We start from the raw sequence: 26,016 nt of genomic DNA on the forward strand, positions 1-26,016 counted from the left end.
TTAGTAATTCAATACATATAAATTCTCTTGTGACCATACTCCCACCTGAATTAATTAGATGTAATTCCAACTTCACATAGATCCTAAAATGTTTCCTATTCAAAGCCACCATCATTAGAACAAGTTGAACAGTAGCCACCAGACATGGATGTATACAGATATACATCATATATGTATACAATTATTCCTATCTCTGTGTGTATATATGATACCTACTTACATATACACATATTCATAAATATTCAAATTTATATCTCATGCATGAGTATACCTATCTTTGTGCTATATTTATTTATGTATGCAATGTATATGTATATGTATTATAAACATACTATATATATCCACACATTCAATTTTGCACAGAATAGGAAAAGCAATTTGTTGTTTTGTCTTGCATTTTCTATTAGGATATTACGTTACTTATAGGAATAAGAAAGAAACATCAGGTGGAATTTACTAGTTCCATTTTCTCCGAGGAAGCATACAAACTTCAAAACTTGTTTGTCCAGGTAAAACATACAAAATTCTCAGGACAGTTTTCTAATGACTGTAGGAGGCAGAGTGGCTGCATTCCAAGTGCCTTCTTCAGATTTTCTCACCTGCACTTTTTGTTCAGGCACATTCATACCTCTTGCAAGCAGCACCCTCCTGTGGAGAGACCATGGAAGGTCAGTATTCAGCACTTGGGATGACATACAGAATGACATGCATGTTCTGTGCTCACTTCAGAATTACCATGCCTGCTTACAACCCCTTCACCAGGCTAAAATAATTCCCACAAAAGTCCAGCTCTAGCAGTATTTCTTTATATCACAAAAATAAAGAATAGGGCTAACAAATCAGCAGTAAATGCAAGAAAACATATGGGAGACTGTGTGATGAATAAATTACACCAATTTTACATATGGTAATTATACAGCTTTGCAGTTGCATGATGATACTTCATTCTCTTGGTCCTGATTCCAATAAAATCCCATTTACAAAAGCAATCCAGCAGCACACAGGGGGGGTTGGTTAGTAGAATAGATAAACAGGATTATATCAAAATTACCTTTTTGTACAGAAGCACACGATAGAGAGAATGAAAGGGGAACCACAGAACTGGATGCAATCTTTGTGAACCATATAACTGACAAGGGATTCCTAAAAGAGTTCTGATAATCCAGTATCCAAATACACCCCAACCAGATTCAAATATGGGACAAGGACTCATAGAGACATTTCCCAAAGAAGATAAGGAAAAGATGACAAAGCACATGAACAGTTGCTAGACATACTAATCAGAAGGAAAATACACAGTAAAAGCACAGTGCTATTTCTCAGGCAGTAGGATGGCTGTCAGTGAGCTCCTTAAATGTTGAGGAAAATTTCAAATGCTGTATCTCCTATGGAAATGGTCTAGAGATTCCCCAAAACATTTAACATAGAGTTGTGTAATTCGGCAATTCCATGTCCATGCACACATCCAAAAGAATTGAAATCCTAGATATGAAGGTATTTGCCCACCATGTTTGAGCAGTGCTATTCACAAAATTGACACACAAAAGCAACCCAGATGTTCCTCACAGATGAATGCTAAAACAATATGCAGTAAATAAACACACACGGATTTTAGTCTTTAAATGAATGGAAATCCTGACACATGCAACAAGGAAGATATCATGAAAGGAAGTAAGAGATAACAAACAGCTAACAGCAGTCTAGTAGTAAGCAAAGAGCAGCCTACACACAGAATTCTCACCCAGCCTTGCTTCTTTTTCTGCATTGCTGGTTCTCTTATTGCTGCTCTCAGAACCATGGACCAAACTGGCAGTTAGGCTCTGCCTGTACCTGAAAAGTAGGTTTGTGTACAGTTCTGTGCTCAGTCCACGGTTCTTGAGAAATGACCCACTCCTCTGTGCTATTATGAGAGGACAGATATCTTTAAAAAATGCACCATGTCTGTTCAGTGTGATTTGCTCAAATCCTTCCCTGATCTATTTCAGCTGCACTGAGGGTTTGAAGAGTATCCACTGGCCCACTTCATCTCTTATCTGGACTGTGAGGGATAAAGCCATCTGGAAATTTAGGTCAATGATTAGATCCTGTGGTTCCTAAATTGCCTCAAATCTGCTCTTAGAGGTCTCAAGTGAGGATGCAGCATGACAAATATTTGCTCTATGATACTACATCTTGTTTTCTTTTAAACTAGTGTCACTTGATTCAAAGGTATGTATGCACGTGACTTCTTGGGCTCAGGAGGGTTTGAGGAAACAGAAAGAGTACAGCAGGATAGCTTCCATTTGAATGAGCAGGCAGAGGATCCATCCTCCTCCCTGAAGCCTCTATGTGTGTCTGAGGCAAATTCTACTGTCTGCCTATGTGTCTGTGAGCAGGAAGAGCTTGGGTGGCTGGTAGCTGATCTATCCTAGTACACCACATGTATACATGTATGCTGTTGCAAGGAAGAACTTCCCCTCATCTGAACTGGTAATTGTCTTGTCTGACAGGGCTCCTACCTGCCTTGTGTCTTGGGAGACCAGTTAGAGCATCTCAGTGCAGTGACTAACATCTCTCTCCCCACCCAAGGGCATTATTTCCCCCACTTTCGAAGTACTCTCACAATCTGGGCTTTTGCATGGGCCATTGAATCCACAGAGAGTTGAAAGTGTTTCTGACCAACCATCTCTGCTACATCTGACGATGGAGGTGCTGACCCAGCTGGTCTTGCATCTTTACACTGTAATTTCTAGAGTGTTTAAAAATTTTTAAATGCTAGCTTTCTAGATGAAACACGGGATAGGAAGTAGATTCAGAGCTTTATTTCTAATGTTGGTACTTAACTGGTTTTTGTTCCATTTGTAACAAGATTTGTATTTTACTTCCCTTTTCCCAATAAGTATAATATAATAGGGTTTTTAGAAAAGAAATTCCCTTAAAGTAATAAAATTGGACTCGAAAACATTTTTCAACTGAGCTAGATCTACATATAAATCTATAATGTTTACTTTTGGAATATCTAGTTTGAATTCAGAAAAGAAAGAAAGGTGGAAAAGTGGATTCATACTACATCCACAGGTAGGTTTTTATTTGGCTCTCTGATTACACAGGTTTTAAAGATAAAATAACCTACATATAAGATACTGAGAAAAAACTTATTTGAAGATCCTTTCAGGGAATTAGGCAGAATAGGGTAGAGACAACTTGTCAGAAACTTTTAAATTTCGGTCCAAAGAAGCATTTTAAGATTGTTTTGCTGAAAGCAACTACTTGGACAACTACTTAAAGATGATACTACTACTACTAATACTACTACTACTAATATTCTCTCAATGAAACCTCAAAATTGAACAACTGTATAGGCCAACTAGATCTAACGGACATCTGCAGATTCAGATTATTCCACTCAGTAACACCAGAATATAAGTTTTTTCAGCAGCACGTGGAACATTTTCTAAAATAGACCACATTTTAGAAGAAGAAGAAGAAGAAGAAGAAGAAGAAGAAGAAGAAGAAGAAGAAGAAGAAGAAGAAGAAGAAAAGATGAAGAAGAAGAAGAAGAAGATTAACCATAAAGCAAGCTAGAGGAAAGAAGTCATAAATACAAGGGAAAGAAGTAATAAATATAATAAATACAAGGGCAGATATCTATTGAAATTAAAATCTGGAAGCATACCAAGGAAATTAAGGAAACCAAATATGTTTCTTTGAAAAGGCCAATTTTTCTAGCCCTAGCCTGGTACTGGTATCTCATGCCTGTAATCCTAGCTACTTTGGAGGCTGAGATCTGTGGATCACAGTTCAGAGCCAAACTGGGAAGGAAAGTCTGTGAAACTCTTATCTCCAGTTAACCACCAAAGACTCGGTAGCAGATCTGTGACTCAACTGGTAGAGTGCTAGCCTAGAGCCAAAATGCTCAGGGACAGGGCCCAGGGTCTGAGTTTGAGTCCCAGGAGTGACACAAAAACAACTGAAGCAAGAGAATACTTGAAACATCTGTAGACACATAAATGTATCACTGTGGATGAAACAGATTCTTTGAAATAAGAAGCTACCAAACTCACCCAAAATGAAACATACAACTTGAAGCAAGGTAACCTAAAGAAACTGAGGCCTGGTGAGTGCAACTCAGAAATGTGGTATTTAGAAATATAGAAGTGCTATCTTTGCTTTAAAGAGAGACAACATAATGCATTCCATCCTGAGGGATGCATTCCTCATCCCAAGAATTAACACCTGTCTGAAAAGACATATGCCTCACAGAGAAAAACTTCCCTAAACTTAAGCCACCTCTTGCCCCACAAGGCAAATAGTAGGATGCTTCCTTGTCTCAATGACAAAGATCTGCTTTATGGCAGGATGCAGTCTTAACCTGGAAACTCAGAAAGGGAACACTAGATGTGAGCAGAGCAATGAAAAGGCGCCTATCTTTACATAACTTTGAAGACCCCCTTCCTTGACCACAGAAATACCCCTGGAGCAGAAGAGTGGTGTGTCTTTCCCTATGAGAGCACCCACACTCTGTTAAGAGTGTGCCCCTACACTTCAGTGTGTGTTGGCTTTTTGTCTGTTTGTCTGCTTGCCTGATTGTTTCCTTAATAATGCTCTTCCAGGTTTTATTACCATCATGACTTGTCCAGAAATTCTCATTCTGCAATCAAAGTCAAGGGCCCTAAGTGAAGAGTTCCTACTTTTAAAAGCAAGCTTCAGTAAACTGACGAACTGATACTTAAAATCATTTTAAAAAATTAATTCCATTTCAAAACAGCCAACAAATAGATTTACATATTTTTGTAGTTTTATGATATGAACGCAACCAAATTTTAAAAGAAGAAATAATACAAACCCCGTCTTTTCCAGAGAAGTAGAATGGGAAGCATTTCCCATTATTTTAATGAGGCCAGTATCACGATCATAGAAAAGCCAATAAAACAGTATAGCAAAGAACGATACAGAACAATAGCTCTTATAATAAGGATACAAAAACCTTTACCAAAACATTATCAAACACATACATAAAGATATGCATTACTTTATCATGAAAGAAATGAAAATGGAAAGCAGCAGATGAGATTTCACACTCACTAGTATGGCTTTAATCTAAATAAGGGACAATAACAAATGCTGGGAAGGATATAATGAGGGTGGCATTCTCACACACTGTTGGTGAGATGTGAAGTGGTGTAGACCTTTAGAAAACACCTTGACAGTTCACCAAAAACTCACATAGACTCATTATGCAAAAAAAATCATTGCCAATAGCACCAGAATCTGAGATTCTAACATAAAATAATCTTTTCAAATCCTTGAGGGTTCCTCAAAGGCATATTATATTTAAAAATATATTCAAAATGAACTTCAAATGTAATATTTAAATCAAATTAGCCAAGTGAAGAAATAATTACTTAGCTGTAATTAATGTATTTACACTATAAAGATACAGGTTTCCAATTCTGGGTAGTATTTTTCTCATTTTACGATCAGCCTAGCTATGAAATGGATCACACTTTCAGCTGCTTCCACATGGCTTCTGCACTACACTAAACAAGCTACACAGAATAGCCACTGACCACACAGCACATAGATTCTAGATTTCCTTCACACATCATGGAACTTCAGCCTCTCTGTAACTGTAATATCCTCATATGGCCCACTCTGGCTGACCTCAATTGCCTGCTCTTTTTTAAGGAGTAACAAGCTATAAAATGCAGAAGCTGTTTGTCTTCGGTCACTGTTTTTGCAGAACTCAGTCACACTAAAGGACTGTTTCCCTGTGCTGATGGATTCCTGGGAAAGTAATTTTTTAAAAAGGAAACAAAGTTGTTAGATGTGAAGCAGTACAATAACCAAGAAAATATGTAAAAGTATTCAAGACTATCATATCTTCCAAAGGGCAAATATAAATGACTAACTTACAAAAAAACCCCACACCATTGGTCCCTGAAAACATAGTTTTCTTACCCTAATCACACACACACACACACACACACACGCACGCACGCACGCACGCACGCACGCACGCACACAAAATATTACCTAATCTTAATTTCAGTAAGTACTTTTAAAGAAATGCCCAGGCACATAGGAGGATAGCAGTAAGAACTCACTGTGTCAGTATATGATGCCTTAGAAAATACTGATCAAAACATATTCTGTTTTATGTACTGTGTAACCGTCTTTGTCTCCCCAGGCATTTAATTCTGATCTGGGTTGATTTACCACTCCCTGGTGGCTATCAAAATACAGCAAGGATGCAACAGATTAGAAAAGCCCTGAATTAACTAGGACATACTAAAGCCACAAGCATGATGTTCATTGCAGCATTATTCACCATACCAAAGATATGGAACCAAACCAGATGTCCCTCAGTAGATGACTGGATCAAGAAGATATGATACTTATACACAATGGAATTCTATGCTGCCATCAGAAAGAATGACATCACCCCATTTGGAAGGAAATGGAAAAACTTGGGAAAAAAATCATATTAAATGAAATAAGCAAGACCCAAAGGAACATAGGCTCAATGGTTTCCCTCATTTGTAATAATTATTACACATTTAGGGCTCTCCTAGCAGAAGATTACAACAGCTCAAAACCTAGGTATATAAGGTTATACAGCATGAGACTAAATGAAAGGATTTCTAGGATATGGAAACAAGATTGTTGTTCTTAATGTACTAAGTTATTTCTCTCCTCTTTGTTTTTTGCCCTTATGGTTAATCTCATATTGTTACTGTATCTGACTTTGTTACCTGGTATATTATATATACATTTGTTTATTTGAAATAGGAAAGGGAAGTAGGGAAAGCAAGAAGATTGGGAGGGGGTAGGGAGTGGAAAGAGAAGAGGTATCAATGTGCGAGAAGTAATGTACCTACTACCTGATGAATGTAACTATAACCCCTCTATACATTATTCCAACAATAAAAAAGAAAAGCACTGATTTGCTGATTTATTTTTACCTAGTATTTATAGTTGTAAAACTAGTGAAGTGATTACAGAGAAAATATTTGCTAAGCATTTTAAATAAAACATATGCCTTTCTAATGCCTCATTTTTAATTTGAATTTTTTTGGCTCATGGATTTTGAGGCAGTCTTTCAGATTATAGGTCAAGATAATTTCATTCTGTAAAATGTATCTTATGAGCATAAGTGTGACTTTTTTTTGTCAGTCCTGGGGCTTGAACTCAGGGCCTGGGCACTGTCCTTGGACAATTTTTGCTCAAGGCTAGAGCCCTGCCACTTGAGCCACAGTGCCACTTCCGACTTTTTCTGAGTATGTGGTACCGAGGAATTGAACTACGGGCTTCATGCATGCTACCACCAGGTAGGTGGGCATTCTACCACCAGGCCAAATTACCTGCCCCAGAAGTGTGACTTTATAATGAGAAATAGTTTAATTGGCTAGGGTCCTAAGCATTTCCATGGCTTATTAAATGGGGAAGTAATGGATTTGGTGTGGATAGATTCAGATACAGTAATCTTTCATTGAATGTATAATGCAAAATCTTATTTCAGTACTAAATTATTTGACCTTGTAATCACAAACCTAAATTACTAGACAATACTGCCTTACACATGAAATGTATACATGATCCTTCAGTACTCTTATTTACTAAAGAAATTATGGAACAGTAAGAGACTAAACATGCACTACAAATTTAGGAGATTTGTTAGTATCTTAGAGTTATTCTGTGATTGTCTGGTTATATTACCTCAGGTGGTAAAGTATTTTGGTCCTCAACAATGTTATCCATTGATTCCTGAGTCACACCACTCCCAGATTGAGACTGATTTAAATCTTCCGGGGGATTTGGTTGTCCTGTCACAGAGGTCTCTGAATAATCAACAAAGTAAAGAATATTTCACCAACATACCTTTTAGATTGGAATTGGTATATGGTTGTTACTAAGAACACTTTCGGGAGACATTTGGAATCCAAGAATACAGGCCAAGGGTGCTCAAACTTTCTTTGGCTTCCTCGAAGTCGCACATACTCAGCTTTCCCTTCTCTGACTGTGATTACCTCACTCCCCATCCTCTCCACCATTCCCTTCATATTCACTCACACAGGACAAGCTGGGTACATCAAGCTCACTGGGGTGTATTGTTCAGGTGATTCTAATGTCTTCACAAAATGTGACGGGAGGGCGGTGGCTCACACCTATAATCCTAGCTACTTAGGAGGCTGAGATCTGAGGATCAAGATTCAAAGCCAGGTGGGGCACAAAAGGACCTGAGACTTTTCTCTCCAATTAACCTCTAGAAAATGGGAAGTGGGGCTTGACTCAAAAGGTAGGGCGGTAGCCTTGAGCTGAAGAGCTCAGGGACAGCACCCAGGCCGAGTTCAAGTCCCATGATCCACAAAAAAAGTGACAGGAACATAATTTTGCTTTATTACATTAAAGTTATCACAATAATAATCAGGATACTCTATAAACCCTCTGCATGGATGGCAATTGCTATGTATCAAGTTCATTGTATTGTTTAAGTATTATACTTTTTATCTGATTTTTCATGTTGTTTCAAAGCAAGAAAAAAAATATAAAATTTTCTTTCTCAGAAGTTTGAGAATCCTGACTTTGAATATGGAGGTGATAAAGATGAAAAGTAAAAAGTTTTTACTTTTACTAAGCTATATATATGTATATATATATATATATATACATACATACATACATATTCCATGTTTTTGGAGGAAGCTGTACTGTGGTTTGAACTCAGGACCTTGCACTTGCTAGCCAAATACTCAATCACTTCTGCCACACTCCTAGCCCTTTTTCTTTATTTTTCATACATAACTTCCTGTTTCCTGTCAGGGCTGGCCTTGAACAATTCTCCTACCTAAGCACCTATGTAACTGAGATTGCACTATAAACCACAGCACTCAGATTGTTCGCTCAGATGGAAGGCCATGTCTCACTAAGTTTTTGCCTGGTTGGCCTCAAACCACGATTCTCCCAGCTATCACCTCCCAAGTAGTGAGGATTACACGTAAGAGCTACCATATCTAGCTAGTTTAACATTCTAATGAGGTGTCTGAGGTAAAAATCCAAGAAGCAGAAAAAAGAAAATGTTTAATAATTTTAAGTTAAAATATTCTTTGAGGGCTACCATTTACTACTGAAAACAGGGAACTGGATTCCATTTTCACTGGGAAGTATAAAATGAGATTTTGTTTCCGGGAGTTTCTCATTCCCCCTCCCCCTCCACAGCCTTAGGAAGTCTCACCTCCTACATTGCCTTTTCCCTCTTCCTCCCTTCCTGGCTCCTTCTGCACTGATGTTCCAGGTTTACAATCATAGAATGGCTGGCTCTTTGAAAACAACTGAAAAAAACAGACATGTTTTGCATCTTCTACCTGTACATGTAAAGCAATACAATATAACAAGCATATTTGAGCTAAGGTCAAAATCTGTAATTCATATACACATATTCAGCAAATTAGATTAAAATGAAGCTTGTTATCACATAAGATGTAATTCTGTTGATTGGTAGTTGTATAAGCAAATATCACACATGTCAATGGAATGGGAACTGTTACCTTCTTCAACTCATTATAAACCAAACTATGGGTAGATGTTGACAGAAATGCACTAGCTTCTCCCTTCTTTGACTTCATTACTCTTTGTTTTGGAGATCCAGTTTCTAGACTATCAGATGTGTCCTCGAAGGAAGGCTTCTGTTCACACAGAGTTTGAGTATCGAATTCCTCAACGAGCAGGTCCTTCCTTTTGTGTTTCTCAGCAACTCCTACATATAAGAAATTCGTGTGATTGGTTGTACTACCTTGCAACATTATATTATATATAGTATATTGTGTGTGTGTATATATATATATATTACTCATGTAAGAATATAGAAGGAACACGTACCATGACACATCAGCTGAGTAGCATTCAGAAGAAGATCATTCTCTTTGTGTCTGAAAATATCCTTTGTAAAGGTTTCATAGTACACGAAGAGCCAATTGCTGATAGATGGATAGATAGATAGATAGATAGATAGATAGATAGATAGATAGATAGATAATTTTTTGCCAGGCCTGGGCTTGAACTCGGGGCCTGAGCATTGTCCTTGGGCTTTCTCAAGGCTAGTGCTCTATCACTTGAGCCACAGCACCACTTTTGGCTTTTTCTGTGTATGTGGTACAGAGGAATGGAACCCAGGGCTTCTTGCATGCTAGGCAAGCACTCTACCACTAGCTCATGCTCTGGCCCCTTGCTGATATATTTTTAAAATGCTGATTCAAAGCGCTTAGGACACTACTTGGTGGATACCTGCACATACATGGAGCACAGTCTGTGCTGACAGGGAAGTTAACCTAGCTAAAGCTTCTAGAAAATGTCTATTTTATAGGATAGGTTTTCTGAAACATTATTATGTATTTGTCCAGCATAATTTTCCTCCCCTATTGAAATTCATAGTAACATTTTCCTTTAGAGAACATTGTCTAGAAAAGCAGGAGTTAGTCTTTTCTTTCATAAAGCTGAACATGGAGAGAGGGGATTAGATCGCTCAAATGGAAGCCCTGCAATCAAAGCCAAGAGAAATAGTAAACTGGTAAGATTCTCAAGGGAAGACTGTGTAGATTAGAGCGTTGGTACAACTATGAACTGTTGTGGCTAGAACAAGCACTTCTAGCTCATTAGTTCTACCTCAGATGTTAGAAATACCATGGCAAAGGGCAGAAAGGGGGGGCTCTGAGGATGGGCTTTTCTCTCAATCCTGTGGAATAGAAGCTTGGCCAAAATTCAATAAAGTGAAAAGTTCAAAGTTTTATTCATTTTATGCCCTAGTTTATGTACAAACACACATATCAATTTACAACTTAAAGCTAGAACGTTCCTAAAAGATTTAGTTAGAGATTAGATTTATACTTGTTCTTTACTCTAAAAAATATGCTGGCCGGGCACAGTGGCTCACGCCTGTAATCCTAGCTATTCAGAAGGCTGAGATCTGAGGATCAAGGTTCAAGGCCAGCCTGGGCATAAAAAGGGCCTGAGACTCTTATCTCCAAACAAACTCTAGAAAACAGGAAGTGGGGCTTGGCTCAAGGGTAAGGCAGTAGCCTAGAGCTGAAGAGCTCAGGGACAGTGCCCAGGCCAAGTTCAAGCCTCAGAACCGCCCCCCCACACACAAAATATGCTGAATGATGGGCACAGTGCTGCTCTTCTACTCCTCTCATTCTTCCATATATGATATTCACTATGTACATTGAAATTTGCTTTGAAATTTAGAAATAGACTATGAGTATATATCTGAGGCTGGGCCCAAATTCATTATGCAGTCCAGACTGGTCTTATAATCATTCTGCTTCAACCTCAGAAAATTAGGGATAATAGTCATGTGCCACCATGCCGGTCATAGATCAAGATTTTTTTTTTGCCAGTCCTGGGCTTGAGCTCAGGGTCTGAGCACTGTCCTTGGACTTTCTCAAGGCTAGAGCTCTACCACTTGAGCCACAGCACCATTTCCTGCTTTTTTCTATGGATGTGGTACCGAGGAATTGAACCTGAGTCTTCGTGCATGCTAGATAAGCACTCTACCACTAGGCCAAACTCCTGGCCCTAGATCAAGATTTCTTAAAGAAGCTGAGTGTGGTGGCTCACATATGTAATGCTACCTACTCAGGAGGCTGAGATCTGAGGATCACTAGTTAAAGCTAGCCTGGGCAGGAAAGTGTGTGACATTTACCTCCAATTAACCACCAAAAACCTAGAAGCAGTGGTGTGGCACAAGTGGTACAACACTAGCCTTGAGCAAAAAAGCTCTGGGAGAGCATCCGGGCCCTTAGTTCAAGCCATGTGACACAGATTCAGACACGGACATACAGACACACAGACAGACACACACACACACACACACACACACACACACACACACACTTCTTCGAGGCAAACACCATGTATTTTTCATTCTGTCCATCTGAGAATAACATGTCAATTATTTTTTTGAAGTCATGAAGTTTAAATTCAGGGTGTCACACTTACTAAGTTGGTACCAAACCACTTGAGCCATGCCTCAAGACCTGTTTATTGCTGATAATTTTAGAAATGAGGGTTTAGTGAACTTTTCTGCACAAACTGGACTCAAATTACCGTCATCCAAATTTACTTCTCCTGAGTAGATATGATTCCAGTGTGAGTTTGTAAATCTCTGGCTTCAGTAACTTCTTGAATTGAATTCAACTAGATCTATGTGTGGACAAGCCTGAATTTAATGAAAGAATTATTTTGAATGTTCTTCAGACTTTCCTCCCACTGACTACACTGACTACAATCAGTGCATCCTAGATTATTCATACATATCAAGGGGAATATGGTATTATGATATCACACCAAAAACAGACCATTATTTCCTCTGACCTGATGCATCAGTTGCCTCAAGAGGATCTTCCTCCTCTTCAGTTGGTAACTTTGCTTCATCCGTTTCTTCATTTGAAATTACAGATATGTTATCTGGGTCTTCTGGATCTAATGAAATTTTACCATAAAAGTGAATTGAAAAAAATAGGGTTATCTTGCAAAATAAGAGTATATATATGTAAATTAAAATGAAAATTGTGGGCCGGGAGTTTGGCCTAGTGGTAGAGTGCTTGCCTAGTATACATGAAGACCTGTGTTTGATTCCTCAGGACCACATACATAGATAAAAGCTGGAAGTGATGCTGTGGCTCTAGTGGTAGAGCAACTAGCCTTGAGAAAGCCCAAGGATAAGTGTTCAGGCCCTGAGTTCAAGCCCTAGGGCTGGCAAAAATTAAAAAAATTAAAAAATAAAAATTGTGAGTTTGTTTCCATTGCTGAGGCCCTAATTGAATGCTTACAATCCTGCGTTTAAGAAAGGCAAAGAGGCTCAATTATATATTGTGGGAGACAGTGTTTAGGTGAGTCAACTGTAGCTTCCACTTTGGACTTGTGTAGTCTAAGGTGAGGCCACAGTCCTAGCATCAAAATAGTGGTAACAACTCTAATAAATAAATCTTGAGTTGTCTCCTTGAAGGAAATATATTGCTGAGTCACTTACCAACTGACACATAAATATCCATAGCTAAACATGGAACTCTTCTTATATTTTCTACGTTTTCAATTTCTAACTCTGAGTTAGAAAATAAAATACTGAAAATTGTGAAGAATCAAAATATGGTAACTGTATTTCTCACTTTGAAGAAAACTTAATTTGAACAATCTCAAGTCATCTGAGGTATTTTTTAAGAATATCAAGCTGGGGGAATATCCTCACATTTGCGATTTATCTCCACTTTTAAGACTGTTGTTCTTATCAACTGCCTTCCTCTATGCCAACAGTGAGAGAAACGAGGCAACAATCAGGAAAGCAACTCCTTTCACAATAGCCTCAAAGAAAATAAAGTACCTAGGAATTAGCTTAACTAAGAATGTAAAGGACCTTTTTGACAAAAACTTTAAAACCCTGAAAAAGGAAATTAAAGCAGAACTAAGGAAATGGAAAAACCTCCCATGCTCCTGGATTGGAAGAATCAACATCGTGAAAATGACAATCTTGCCAAGGGCTATCTACAAATTCAACGCAATACCCATCAATATCCCAATGGCATTCTTTAAAGAAATAGAAGAGGCAATCTAAAATTGCATATAGAATAATAAAAGACCCCGTATAGCAAAAACACTTCTTAGCCGAAAGAACAGCGCAGGAGGAATTTCAATACCAAACTTTAGACTCTATTACAGAGCTATAATTATCAAAACAGCTTGGTACTGGCACAAGAACAGGCCTGAAGACCAATGGAATAGAACTGAGGACCCAGATATTAAACCACAGACCTATGGCCACCTAATCTTTGACAAAGGAGCCAAAAAAATAGAATGGAAGAAAGACAGCCTCTTCAACAAGTTGTGCTGGCAGAACTGGTTAAGCACCTGCAGAAAACTAAACCTGGATCCTTCTTTGTCACCCTGCACTAGAATTAACTCCAAATGGATCAAAGACCTGGAGGTAAAAGCTGACACACTGAAAACTTTACAAGAAGGAATAGGAAATACACTAGGCTTCCTTGGCACAGGTCGAAACTTTCTTAATAAGGACCAAGAATCACAACAAATCAGAGAAAGGCTGGATAAGTGGGACTGCATTAAACTGCAGAGCTTTTGTATGGCAAAGGACATAGCTAGTAAATTAATTAGGAAGCCTACAGAGTGGGAGAAGATCTTCACCAACCATACAGCAGACAAAGGCCTCATATCTAAAATATATCAACAGCTCAAAAAATTGAATCACTCCAAAACTAATCTCCAAAGTAACAACCATCCCATTAAAAAATGGGCCAAAGACTTAAAGAGAGTCTTCTCTGAAGAAGAAACAAAAATGGCCTATAGACACATGAAGAAATGCTCAACATCTCTGGTCATAAAAGAAATGCAAATCAAAACAACTCTAAGATTCCACCTCACTCCAGCTAGAATGGCCAGGATCAGGAAAACGAATAACAACAGATGCTGGAGGGGATGTGGCCAGGAGGGATCACTACTACACTGTTGGTGGGAGTGCAAACTCATTCAACCACTATGGAAAGCAGTATGGCAGTGCCTCAAAAGGCTAAACATAGAGCTCCCCTATGACCCAGCAATTCCACTACTTGGCATTTACCCAACCATCCAGAAACAAGGACATACTAAATCCACTAGCACAACAATGTTCATTGCAGCATTATTCATCATAGCAAAGATATGGAACCAACCTAGATGTCCCTCCGTTGATGAATGGATCAACAAGATTGGTATTTGTACACAATGGAATTCTGTGCTGCTGTCAGAAAGAATGACATCGCCCCATTTGTTAGGAAATGGAAAGACTTAGAAAAGATCATATTAAGTGAAGTAAGCCAGACTCAAAGGAACTTAGGCTCAATGGTTTCTCTCATTTGTCATAATCAGTAGAAATCTTGGGATCTCCTAGCAGAGATTTGCAATAGAGCAAAACCTTGATACAAAAGGCCACATAGTAGGACGCTGAATGAAAGGATCTCTAGGATGTAGAAACATAAGCCATATAATGAATGATTGTTGTTCTTAAGGTACTATGTTATCTCTCATCTCTTTTGCTGTCCCTTGGTTATCTCATATTGTTACAGTATCTCACTTTGTTACCTGATATATCGGATATATTTGTATTTGGTTATTTGAAATTGGATAGGAAATGGGGGAAAACAAGATGAGGGGTGGGGGTGGGAGGAGGGAAATGGGGACCAAGACATGTGAAAGGGTGTCAATGTATGGGAATTAATGCACCATCTATGTGGCAAATATCATGTAACCCTTCTATTAATTACAATAAAAAATATATGAAAAAAGTATTAGCTAAATATATATTATTATTAGGTACCAAACAATACTTTTAGTATACGAAAGCATAATATTTGGCTGACTATTTACACATCATACTAATCATAATACTACCTAAGTACCCTTCAGCTAACTTTGCTCAGTATCAATTATACTATTTTATATCTTCTGAAGTAAGAGTAGGAGACTGGGAGGGATAGATACTCTTCTTCACTATTTTCCCCTATTTTGTACTGTTGCTTAAACTCAGAAGTTTTGAGGTTTAATTTCAATGTGTCTCTTACGTTTTCTACACACAGAAAACTTTCAACTTACCCAAAACAGGAGAATTCGGAGGCACTGGAATGTCTCTGTTCAAATGCATGGCTCCCAAGAAGCTATCATCCTCATCTTCATCATCATCATCATCATCATCATCACCTTTTATCACTATGTCTTTAAGAAGTGTATAAATATTTCAAATTATTGTTATAAATATGTCCAACTTTCAGTTTTGACTAAATATTAATATTATTTTATACAAAGCATCGTCAAAGTATAACCAGATTTTAAGTATATTTGATATGAATAGTTTCCAAACTATCTTTTAAATATGTGCCTTTCATTGTCTCAGATTTTAGATATCCTAATTCTATAATTTTATAATAGAATATTATAAATACAAAAAGATAATATAAAATTCTAGAAATGTTATCTTATATATTTGCCCACAATTTCTGTTAAAGAAGATTATGTTGTTCAAGATATAGTCAAAGCTGGGAGTTTGGCCTAGTGGTAAAGTGCTTGTCTAGCATGCACAAAGACCTGGGTTCAATTCCTCAGTACCCAATACACAGAAAGAAGCTGGAAGTTGTGCTGTGGCTCAAGTGGTAGAACTCTAGTCTTGAGAAAGCCCAAGGACAATGCTCAGTCCCTGAGTTTAAGCCCCAGGACTGGCAAAAAAAATATACAGTCAAATATGTTTTGTGAGGAATATAAAGTAGCCTCACTCTTTTTTCTCCAACAGTAGGAATTAAAAACAGGCAGCAGTTCCCAATCTTCATGAAAAATGTGTTTAAATACATATGCTATTCACTTAAACCTAAGTATACCATGGCCTTTCCTCAATGTGTTAAAAAATAATTAACCCTCGTGACATTAACTTATCTGAAGCTTAATTTATTTATTTTTTTGTTTTGGCCAGTCCTGGGCTTAAGCTCAGGGTCTGAGCACTGTCCTTGGACTTTCTCAAGGCTAGATCTCTACCACTTGAGCCTCAGCACCACTTCTGGCTTTTTTTCTATGCATGTGGTACTGAGGAATCGAACCTGGGTCTTCCTGCATGCCAAGCAAGCACTCTACTGTTGGGAGCTGAATGTAGGATCAGGCTGACCCATAGATCTGCATCGCTGACTTCAGCACAGAAGGAGATGAGCTGTTATGAAAAACAACTTGTACCATGATGAATGACACCATGCTTACGAAGTTTGAGCTGCGTCAACAGTATTGTGAACTTTCTGGCTTTATCGCTTCTTGCTGGGCTGTTATGTCTGAAACTTGCTTGTTTTGTACAAAAGTAACCCCTGGATCTTTCCTGTTTCTAAGATAGTATATAAGACTGGAACTAAGAATAAGTGGAGCTGCAGTCTTAGCCTGCAGTCTTAAGCTGCAGACCTCCTGACGCCATCTGTCTCTTGTCTTTTTCTTCTCATCCTCACCCCCTAAATCAGGAATCCCATGCCAAGTAGCGCCCAAACAGGAACTTGAACAGTGCTAGCTGGCATTCTACCACTAGGCCAAATTGCCGGCCCCTGAAGCTTTATTTTTGTGCAGTGAATCTACTAATATTGCAAAAATCTGACTTAAATGAAGATTACACTTTTAGGCAAGATGATGGATTGAAATCCTCTACACTTCTGACCTGGTGAATGAGATGAATCCAATGACACGAGTTACTAGATTCTGAGTAGGGAAAGAATGGAAAGAAAGACATTTGTGGAGACTCAAGAAATTACAGAGAGGCAAGCACTGCAGAAAGGGGCAAGGAGTCCGGACCAGGTGCTTAGCTGTACCAGGCTGGGGGAAAGGAAACCAAAAACCATCACCACCAGGAAAATAACACCATCAGTTGGTCCCCAGGAGAAACTGCCAAGTTCAGCTTCAGAAAAATATCAACACAGCCGGGAGCAGTGGCTCACTCCTGTAATCCTAGCTACTTAAAACGCCAAGGCTGAGCATCAAGGTCCAAAGCCAGCCCAGGCACAAAAAAAAAATCTGCCAGATCTCAGACTCATCCTCAATTAAGCTATAGAAAACGGGAGGTGGGGCTTGGCTCAAGGGTATGGCTTGTAGCCTTGAGCTGAAGAGCTCAGGGACAGTGCCCAGGCTGAGTTCAAGCCCAATGACCCAGAAAAAAAGTCAACAAAACCCACAAGTGTTGTTTCCAGCACAGGGAACAGAGAGGCAGGGATAAATCTAACAAGAGCCACTGGCCTGGGGGAACTAAGACCTTCTATGTTCTTGTTTTCCCAGGGTTCAAATGAGGGCTATCTGGAGAAAGTCTGCAGGGGCCCAGGGAAAAATTGTATCTCAAGTTAACCCCCAGGATAGTTTACCACATTATGAGTATATACGTCAGTTATAAGAGGCATGTAAGGTATGATGGAGAGGCTCAGGAACTAACAAAAAGTTCTGCTGTGGGAGCTATGCCTCAGAAAGTCAGAGGCTGCAGAAGCCTGATGGGCAGTACAGAGAGATGGGCAATTGCAGGTTCTCAAAGAGCCATCTGGCAAGGGCACCAAGGAAGAGGATACAGAGCCCACTGCAGAAAGAGCCAAGGACCCCAGAAATAGAGTACACTACAGTAGCTAAGAAAATACCATCGTATCCCATATGGAATACATGCAGCCTTTCCAGAAATCTGGCAGCAAAGCAGATTTTAGAGCAAGTACCTGTTGAGTCAACCAATACATGTATGAGGAATCAGTTTAAATGTTAAAGACTTTCTCCATGTAACTTCTGAGCAAAGCAAAGCCCTGACACTTAACCTGAAACAGCATCTTCTGGCTAGCAGAGAAGGGTATAGAGAAGTGTGTGTGTGTGTGTGTGTGTGTGTGTGTGTGTGTGTGTGTGTGTGTGTGTGTGCGTTATGTATGTTTACATAGGCAGACCAAAACTATTATTAACAATTTGTATTTCGTTATATATAAATCAGTTTATTTTTGTTGCTGAACAGTTTTTTGGTATGTCACGTGTTTTTAAATTGGATAGATACTACCTACCTTTTAACTTGTACTTTCTAGGATATGTATCTCCCATATAATTATCGGTTTTGTTTCTCCCTTGTCTTTTTCTCTGATATCATCAAATCTACTTTTACTATTACCTTTCAAATTATAGTACTCTATCCTTTCTCTCCACATTTAAACTCTTCATCTAACTGACCTAGAATTCTGTATCTAGTAGTATAAATAAAAAATTTCCAGGATAAACAAAATCTAAAGGAATTAATCACTACTAAGAAAGTACTGCAAAAGATACTTAATGTAGGAATCCTACTCATAGCAGAAGAATATAAAAAGTGGAAAGGTACTTGATAAAATTCAACTAGAAGAGTAAGTGAGTAAAGTAGAAAAGGGTCAGGAAGAAGCATCCTAATACAGTAAATGGCAGGAAATATAGAATACTGTTCAATATTATTATTACATTTTAATTATGTAACCTCTCCAATCTAAAGATATACAGTGGCAACTGGGATCAAACAACAAGATGGGAACATTTTTTGCCTAAAGATACATATCTTACTGTCAAAGATAAACACAGAATTAGAATGAAAAGATAAAAAGAGATGTTACAAGCAAATGGACCCTGAAATCATGAGGGAGTCGTCATTCTCATAGCTGATAAAATAGACTTCAGGTTAAAATTAGTCAAAGAGGAAATTAGAGTTAATGTAGATGCACCAAAAAGAGACACAATCACGTTTATTAAAGAAATACCTCTGGATTACTAATAATTGCAAGCCAACGAAAGAACTGGGGAAGACTTCAATACACCACTCTCAACAGGTATGTCATCCAAATAAAACAAATTAAAGTGATTCTGCACAACAAAAGACACAATCACTAGAACAATGGTATAAATCATTGAATGGGATAAAATTCAACATATAAAATGTTAATACACAGAATATACAAATAATTCAAAAAATAATGAAAGAATAAATAAACCAATTAAACAAATGAACAAATTGGAGGCCATTTTAGAAGAAACACAAATAGCTAATAGGTGCACCAAGAAATACTCAACATAGTTATAGATAACAAACTCAAATCACATGCTGTTGGTGGGAACAGAAACTAGCTCATGCACTATGGTAATCAGCATAAAAGTTTCTCACCAAAGTAAAAATAGGACTCCACTATGACCCTGCTACCTGATTATGGGGCACGTGTCTGAATGAGAATAAATAAATGTACAGGAAAAACACCTATATCAATTTCAGCTTTGTAGGCAATATCTAAACACCATAATCAGCCGAGATTCCAGCAACAGATAAATGGATAAAGATGTAATGCTCACACACACACATGATGGAATATTATACAACTATAAAGAAAGTAAAATAATATAATTTGCAAGAAAGCAAATGGAATTACAAAACATACTGAGTGAAGTAAGCCAGCCTCAAAGATACCATAATGTTATCAAATATCATAATCTAAAAGATGTATATATTTTTAGATAAGATAAATATATACGTATTTATATATATGTGCATACACATCCCCCACATATATGGATACACATCGAACATGAGTCTAAAAAAGGAACTATTTTAGAGAAGTGTTATGGGAAAGATAAGAGAATGAATAATTTTTTTGCCAGTCTGGGGCTTGAATTCAGGGCCTGGGCACTGTCCTTGGACACTTTTTGCTCAAGGCTAGCACTCTTCCACTTGAGCCACAGAGCCACAGAGCCACTTCCAGATTTTTCCGTGTATGTGGTTCCCATGCTAGGTGAGCATGCTACCACTAGGCCATGCTCCCGGCCCAGAGTGAATAATACTGCGACTATGAAATAGCATAAAGAATATTAATGAAAGCTACTGATTAATAGGGCATGGCGTAGAGGAAAGAAACTGGCTTTGTTCAAGGACTGGGTACTAGTGAGCTGGAATTGGGTTAAAAGAGTGAGGATGGTAACTTTTGAAAGATTGTTGGCATGTCTGAAAGTCAAACAACAAAAACTCTTGAAATTGTGCTAGGAATGGGGGAGTAAGGAAAAGTAAGAGAGGAGGGTTGATTGCAACACTTAACATGCAAATTTCCCAAAGTAATGTCCTGTTGTACATTATTTTTAAAATGAGAGAGGTGGGAGAGGAATGGGGAGGAGACTTGTGCTCATGGCTGTAATCTCAGACAATGGGAAGGCCAAAATTGGGAGGAATTTGGCTTAAGATTAGACCCATGAAATCCTGATAACTACGTATGGTGTTGTTCATTTGTCATCCTACCTATTGTAAGAGGCAGAAATTTAAGATGATGACAGTCCAGCCAACTATTGGCATAAAAGTCTGCTAGACATTATACCAACTGAGGGTAGGTGGGCATGATGCTTTGTGCCTGTCATATCAGCTCCAAGGCCAGGTACATGTCCAATAAGGTTAAAGACACCCTATCTCAAAAAATAAAAGTACACAAAAAGTTGCAAGTGTGGCTAAGTGGTAGAATGTCTGCCTAGCATGTGTCAGGCCCTGAATACAAACCCCTATATTCCCAACAACAACAACAACGACCAGATTTAAAAAATAACTATAAAAATGATGCCTTTGGGGGCTGGGAGTTTAGCCTCGTTGGTAGAGTGCTTGCCTAGCATGCACGAAGACCTGGGTTCTATTCCTTGGTATCACATACATAGAAAAAAGCCAGAAGTGGTGCTGAGGATCAAGTGGTAGAGTTCTAGCCTTAAGAAAGTCGAAGGGCAGGGGCCAGGAGTTTGGCCTAGTGGTAGAGTGCTTGCCTAGCATGCACAAAGACCCGGGTTCAATTCCTCGGTATCACATACATAGAAAAAAGCCGGAAGTAGTGCTGAGGCTCAAGTGGTAGAGCTCTAGCCATGAGAAAACCCAAGTACAGTGCTCAGGCCCTGAGGTCAGGACTGGCAAAAAATGATGCTTTTTTATGTAGCAAACTGGCATTTTTTCCTAGTTTATTATCCTTAGATTGTATCCCCTTTGCTTAATTATATACTTCTGACGTTTCTTTTTTTGAAGATTTTAAAATCTGGTGATGGAGGAGAGACCAAAATTATGAATGTCCTCAAAATGGAGAGAAATGCTATTTACGTTAAAATTAGAAAGCATGATATTTAAAAAGATATGTAAATATGTAGCACTTTAGAAGGTTTGGTGATTCTGAAAATATTAAATGAGCAGAACGTAAGTTGGAATATTAAGAATCCTAAACTAAATGACAAATTACAATTTACATTCTGTCAAAATATTTCCTACATCTCTCACAAAGACAAAACAAATAAAAAAACTAAAGAATAATTCAAAACAGAATGTAAGATCCTTATACAAAAGTGATATGCATAAATACATAAATAAAAGATCATTACACATTTTGGACAGCACAGAAATACAGGAAAGGAACAAGGAAGAGAATATAATTCATCCTTCACTATGGACAATGAGATTCTATCAAAATGAAGCTTGTGTTCACTATTCTCATCTGGAACTACAGCATGCATGCTGACAGTTAAAAAAAAACACAGACCCACAAAAATACAAAAGGTATCAAAAAGAGGAACAAATTAACATTGTATTTACCTGGGCATTGTGTCTTCTCCATTTTAGCAAATATTCCACTTCACTCTTCAAAAAGATACTTGACCTTCCTGTTATAGATTGAAAACACTCAAAAAAAAGAATGTATACTAAAGTTTGAAGTACAATTTTTTTTAGGTTTTAGATGAGGACTTGAACTCAGTATCTGATGCTTCCACTCATTGGGTAGCACTCTACCAACTGAGCCATGCCTCAAAAATATAATTTTTACTTTTAATAATTTCCAAAAATTCTGACGAATAAAAATTAGGTTCTTAAGTACCATCCTGAAATCATAAGAATTTCTTCTGCTTAAAAATCATTTTGTGTGGGCTGAGAGTTTGGCCTAGTGGTAGAGTGCTTGCCTAGCATGCACAAAGACCCAGGTTCGATTCTTCAGTACCACATACATAGAAAAAAGTCAGAAGTGGTGTTGAGGCTCAAGTGGTAGAGCTTTACCCTTGAGAAAGTCCAAGAACAGTACTCAGGCATGAGCTCAAGCCCAGGACTGGCAAAAAAAATAATTTTGTGGAAACGGGGCATGGTGGCTCATGCCTGTAATCCTAACTACTCAGGAGGCTGAGATCTGAGGATCAAGGTTCAAAGCCAGCCTGGAAGGGGACGTAGGGCTTGGCTCATGGGTAGAATGGAAGCCTTGAGCTGAAGAGCTCAGGGACAGCGCCCAGGCCAAGTTCAAGACCCAAAACCCACAAAAAAAATCATTTTGTGGGGGGCTGGGAGTTTGGCCTAGTGGCAAGAGTGCTTGCCTAGCATGCTCAAATAGCTAGGTTTGATTTCTCAGTACTATGTACATAGAAAAAGGCCAGAAGTGGTACTATGGCTCAAGTGGTAGAGCTCTAGCCTCTAGAAAGCCCAAGGATAGTGGTCAGAGCCTGAGTTCAAGCCCCAGGACTGGCAATATATATATAAAATTGACCAATACACAAATTTCTAATAGCCACACTTCACAGAGTTTATAGATTTGTCCTCATTAAGAAGATTAAATTATTAAATATAAAGGTAAGCACAGTACCTAATACATAGCAGCCTTCCAACATAATTAAAAGCAGGCAAACTTTGATCAATGTCCAATTTCCTTTCAAGAATGAAATCGTTAAATTGACAACTAAATATTCTGCCATCCAAGAAAGTTCCCTTAGTACAGGTGCAGCATCCCATTCTGGGCCAAGAAACCATAGAGTGTTTTTTTTTTTCCTTCCCCTCCCAGGTCCCCCACCCCCGCTTTGTTGTTAAGACTCATATTAGCCCAACACCAAATCTATCCCCTTGCACAATGTCCGATCCTTCAGGAAGGTTTGGTACCCTTCTGTGTAGTTCAATAAAAATCCTCATCTGTCCAAAAAAAAAAAAAAAGAAAAAAAGATTCCACAACCCAGGAAACCACGTTTTCCCAGGAGATAGCTAGAGATCTTTGTTTGTACTGTTTTGATATCTTAAATTCTAATTATCTTTGAGGGGAGGAGTTAGACAAAGAGAGAAAGGGAGAAATACAATGCTAAAATTCAATGCACATTTTACAGAATTAAGACAATTGAGGGAAGGGGTGTGGTTGGGAGGAATGGAGAAATAATGAAATGGGTGAAGTTGTTCCAAGTTAAAAAGAATTCATATACTACTTTGTTGAGTGGCAATTGCTTTACATCTACTTAAAGATAAAAATTAAATTAAATTTAAAGAGAATCATAACTCGGGATGGGGGTGGGGGAAACTATTCCTAGAAGCCAGGTATAGGCTGCTCGTGTCTACATTTCTGGCTACTTAGGACCATGAGAGTTGGAAGACTGCAGTTCCATGCTAGTCCTGGTAGGAAATTCTATAAGACTCAATTTCTAAATGATCATTAAGAAGCCTGGTGGGCACCACATGCTCTGAAGCGTATATTAGAGGGGGAGGAAGGGAACGGAAGTGGAGTTGGGGAGAAATGCTCAGGGTTCCTACCATCCTCATCTACACAGAGAGGGAAACTGAGGACAGGTAGAGTAGATGCTGAAATGCCCATCTAATCCTGTCCACCAGGTACCTGACAGCTCATCTAGCTGGTGCCTCCATGTCTTCCTTGAGCTAGGTCCACAACAGAGTGAGGGGAAGCATGGGTAGCAAAGTTCCCATTACCAAAGCCATCTCAGTCCCTCCGTTACCCCTGAAGATCCACGACAGCCGCCACTCAGCCCGCCACAAAACCCACCAATCGCCCTGTAACCCACCCCAACCCAGTATGCTGTGATCTACTTTCAGCAGGGTCTGGAAAGGGTCCTGTCCGAGTAGCGTTGAGGTACAACTGACCTAGTTTGACCGTTGGGCTCTTGACTACACATGAGACACGTCAGGGGCGTGGCACGAGACGCACGGCACGAGACGCACGGCACGAGACGCACGGCACGAGACGCACGGCACGAGACGCATGGCACGAGACGCATAGCTCGAAGCACGTGGCACAAGACCCACGGCAAGAGATGCAAGGCAGGAGACGTATGGCGCAAGAGAGGCGGAGTGAAATGACCTGAGGTCCTCCTTGTGGGTGCTGGGGGTGGGGCTTAGGGAGTGGATTCGGAAGAAAGGGGTGGGAGCGGGCAGGACTGGACTGGTAGGAATGCGGCTACGTTGAAGGGGGTGGGCAGCGCAGTTCTGGGCGGGGACTGACTAGGAATTAGTTAAGGCCACTGAGTCCTTCCTTTTCACAGTGTCAAGTGTCGTGCTTAAGTTCTGGAAACACATTCTCATACCTGTACATGGACAAATCAGGAACAAAGCCCTAGTGCTATACTCTACCCATAAAAGATGCTCCCTTTTAGGACTAAGAGTTTGGTCTACTGGTAGAATGCTTGCCTAGCATGCACGAAGACCCGGGTTCGATTCCTTGATACCACATATATAGAAAAGCAGGTAGTGGTGGTGTGGATCAAGAGGTAGACCACTAGCCTTGAGGAAAGTCCAAGGACAGTAGTCAGGCTCTGATGTCAAGCCCCAGGACTGGCAAAAAAAATGTTCCCTTCTCCATCTCCAAATAGCCTTCTACATGTAATACAGTAGCTTCAATATACGAGCTTAAAGGTCTCTGCGGAAATCACTGAATCCATTTACGCATACATTTTCTCATTAGTAAAATAAAAACCATAATAAAAGAATCTGCTTCACACGATATTGTAAGAAAAATACTACGATTCTTTTTTTTGCCACTCCTGGGCTTGAGCTCAGGGCCTGAGCACTGTCCTTGGACTTTCTCAAGGCTAGAGCTCTACCACTTGCGCCTCAGCACCACTTCCAGCTTTTTTCTATTTAATGTGGTACTGAAGAATTGAACCTGTCTGTTTGTGCATGCTAGGCAAGCACTCTACCACTAGGCCAAACTCCCAGCCCCAATACTATGATTTATATAAGCAGCATACAATCGAGTCTGCATAAATATTAGATATTGTTATAATTATTAAACGAGTCATTCACATTAACTTGCCCTTTGCGTACCAAAAAAAGTTTCCAGCCCAACATACAATAGCCAAAGCCAATTCCCACAATCTGAGAAAAATCATTCCAGAGCATGACGATTGAAAACATTGCTGGGTAACAGGGCTCACCTGTAACCCTAGCTACACAATAGGCTGAGATGTGTAGATCATGGCTCAAAGCCAGCCCAGGCACAAAAGTCCCCACAACACTCATGTCTCCAATTAACCACTCAAAAACTGGAAGTGGAGCTATGGCTCAGAGTGGTAGACCACTAAAGCTTGAGCACAAAGAGCTGAAGAATATCACCAAGTTGCACAGTTTAACACCCACAACCAACAACATCAAAAAAGGGGTGGGGGAACAACACAACTGATTTGTTTGTTTAAGCTTCAAAATAAATACCTGGAATTGCAACAATATCCTCATAAGGCCCAGATTCC

General features: G+C 39.1%; 1 protein-coding gene across 2 annotated transcripts in view; it reads right to left on the bottom strand.

The window, feature by feature from the left end:
- Positions 1–26,016, bottom strand: part of LOC150041443 (double-strand-break repair protein rad21-like protein 1) — a 55,502-nt gene continuing 29,486 nt past the window's right edge. For both annotated transcript variants that reach the window (XM_090325993.1, XM_090325994.1), the window contains exons 4-9: positions 15,619–15,738; positions 12,352–12,459; positions 9,528–9,736; positions 9,215–9,311; positions 7,699–7,820; positions 1–648 (exon numbers count right to left, since the gene is read on the bottom strand). In XM_090325993.1, coding sequence (XP_090182119.1) covers positions 613–648; positions 7,699–7,820; positions 9,215–9,311; positions 9,528–9,736; positions 12,352–12,459; positions 15,619–15,738 — 692 coding nt within the window. In that variant the 3' untranslated portion in view covers positions 1–612. The remainder of the gene's footprint in view (positions 649–7,698; positions 7,821–9,214; positions 9,312–9,527; positions 9,737–12,351; positions 12,460–15,618; positions 15,739–26,016) is intronic.

This window comes from Megascapheus bottae, chromosome X, assembly GCF_031878675.1.
Source record: "Megascapheus bottae isolate mThoBot1 chromosome X, mThoBot2.hap1, whole genome shotgun sequence".
NCBI classification, from domain to species: domain Eukaryota; kingdom Metazoa; phylum Chordata; class Mammalia; order Rodentia; family Geomyidae; genus Megascapheus; species Megascapheus bottae.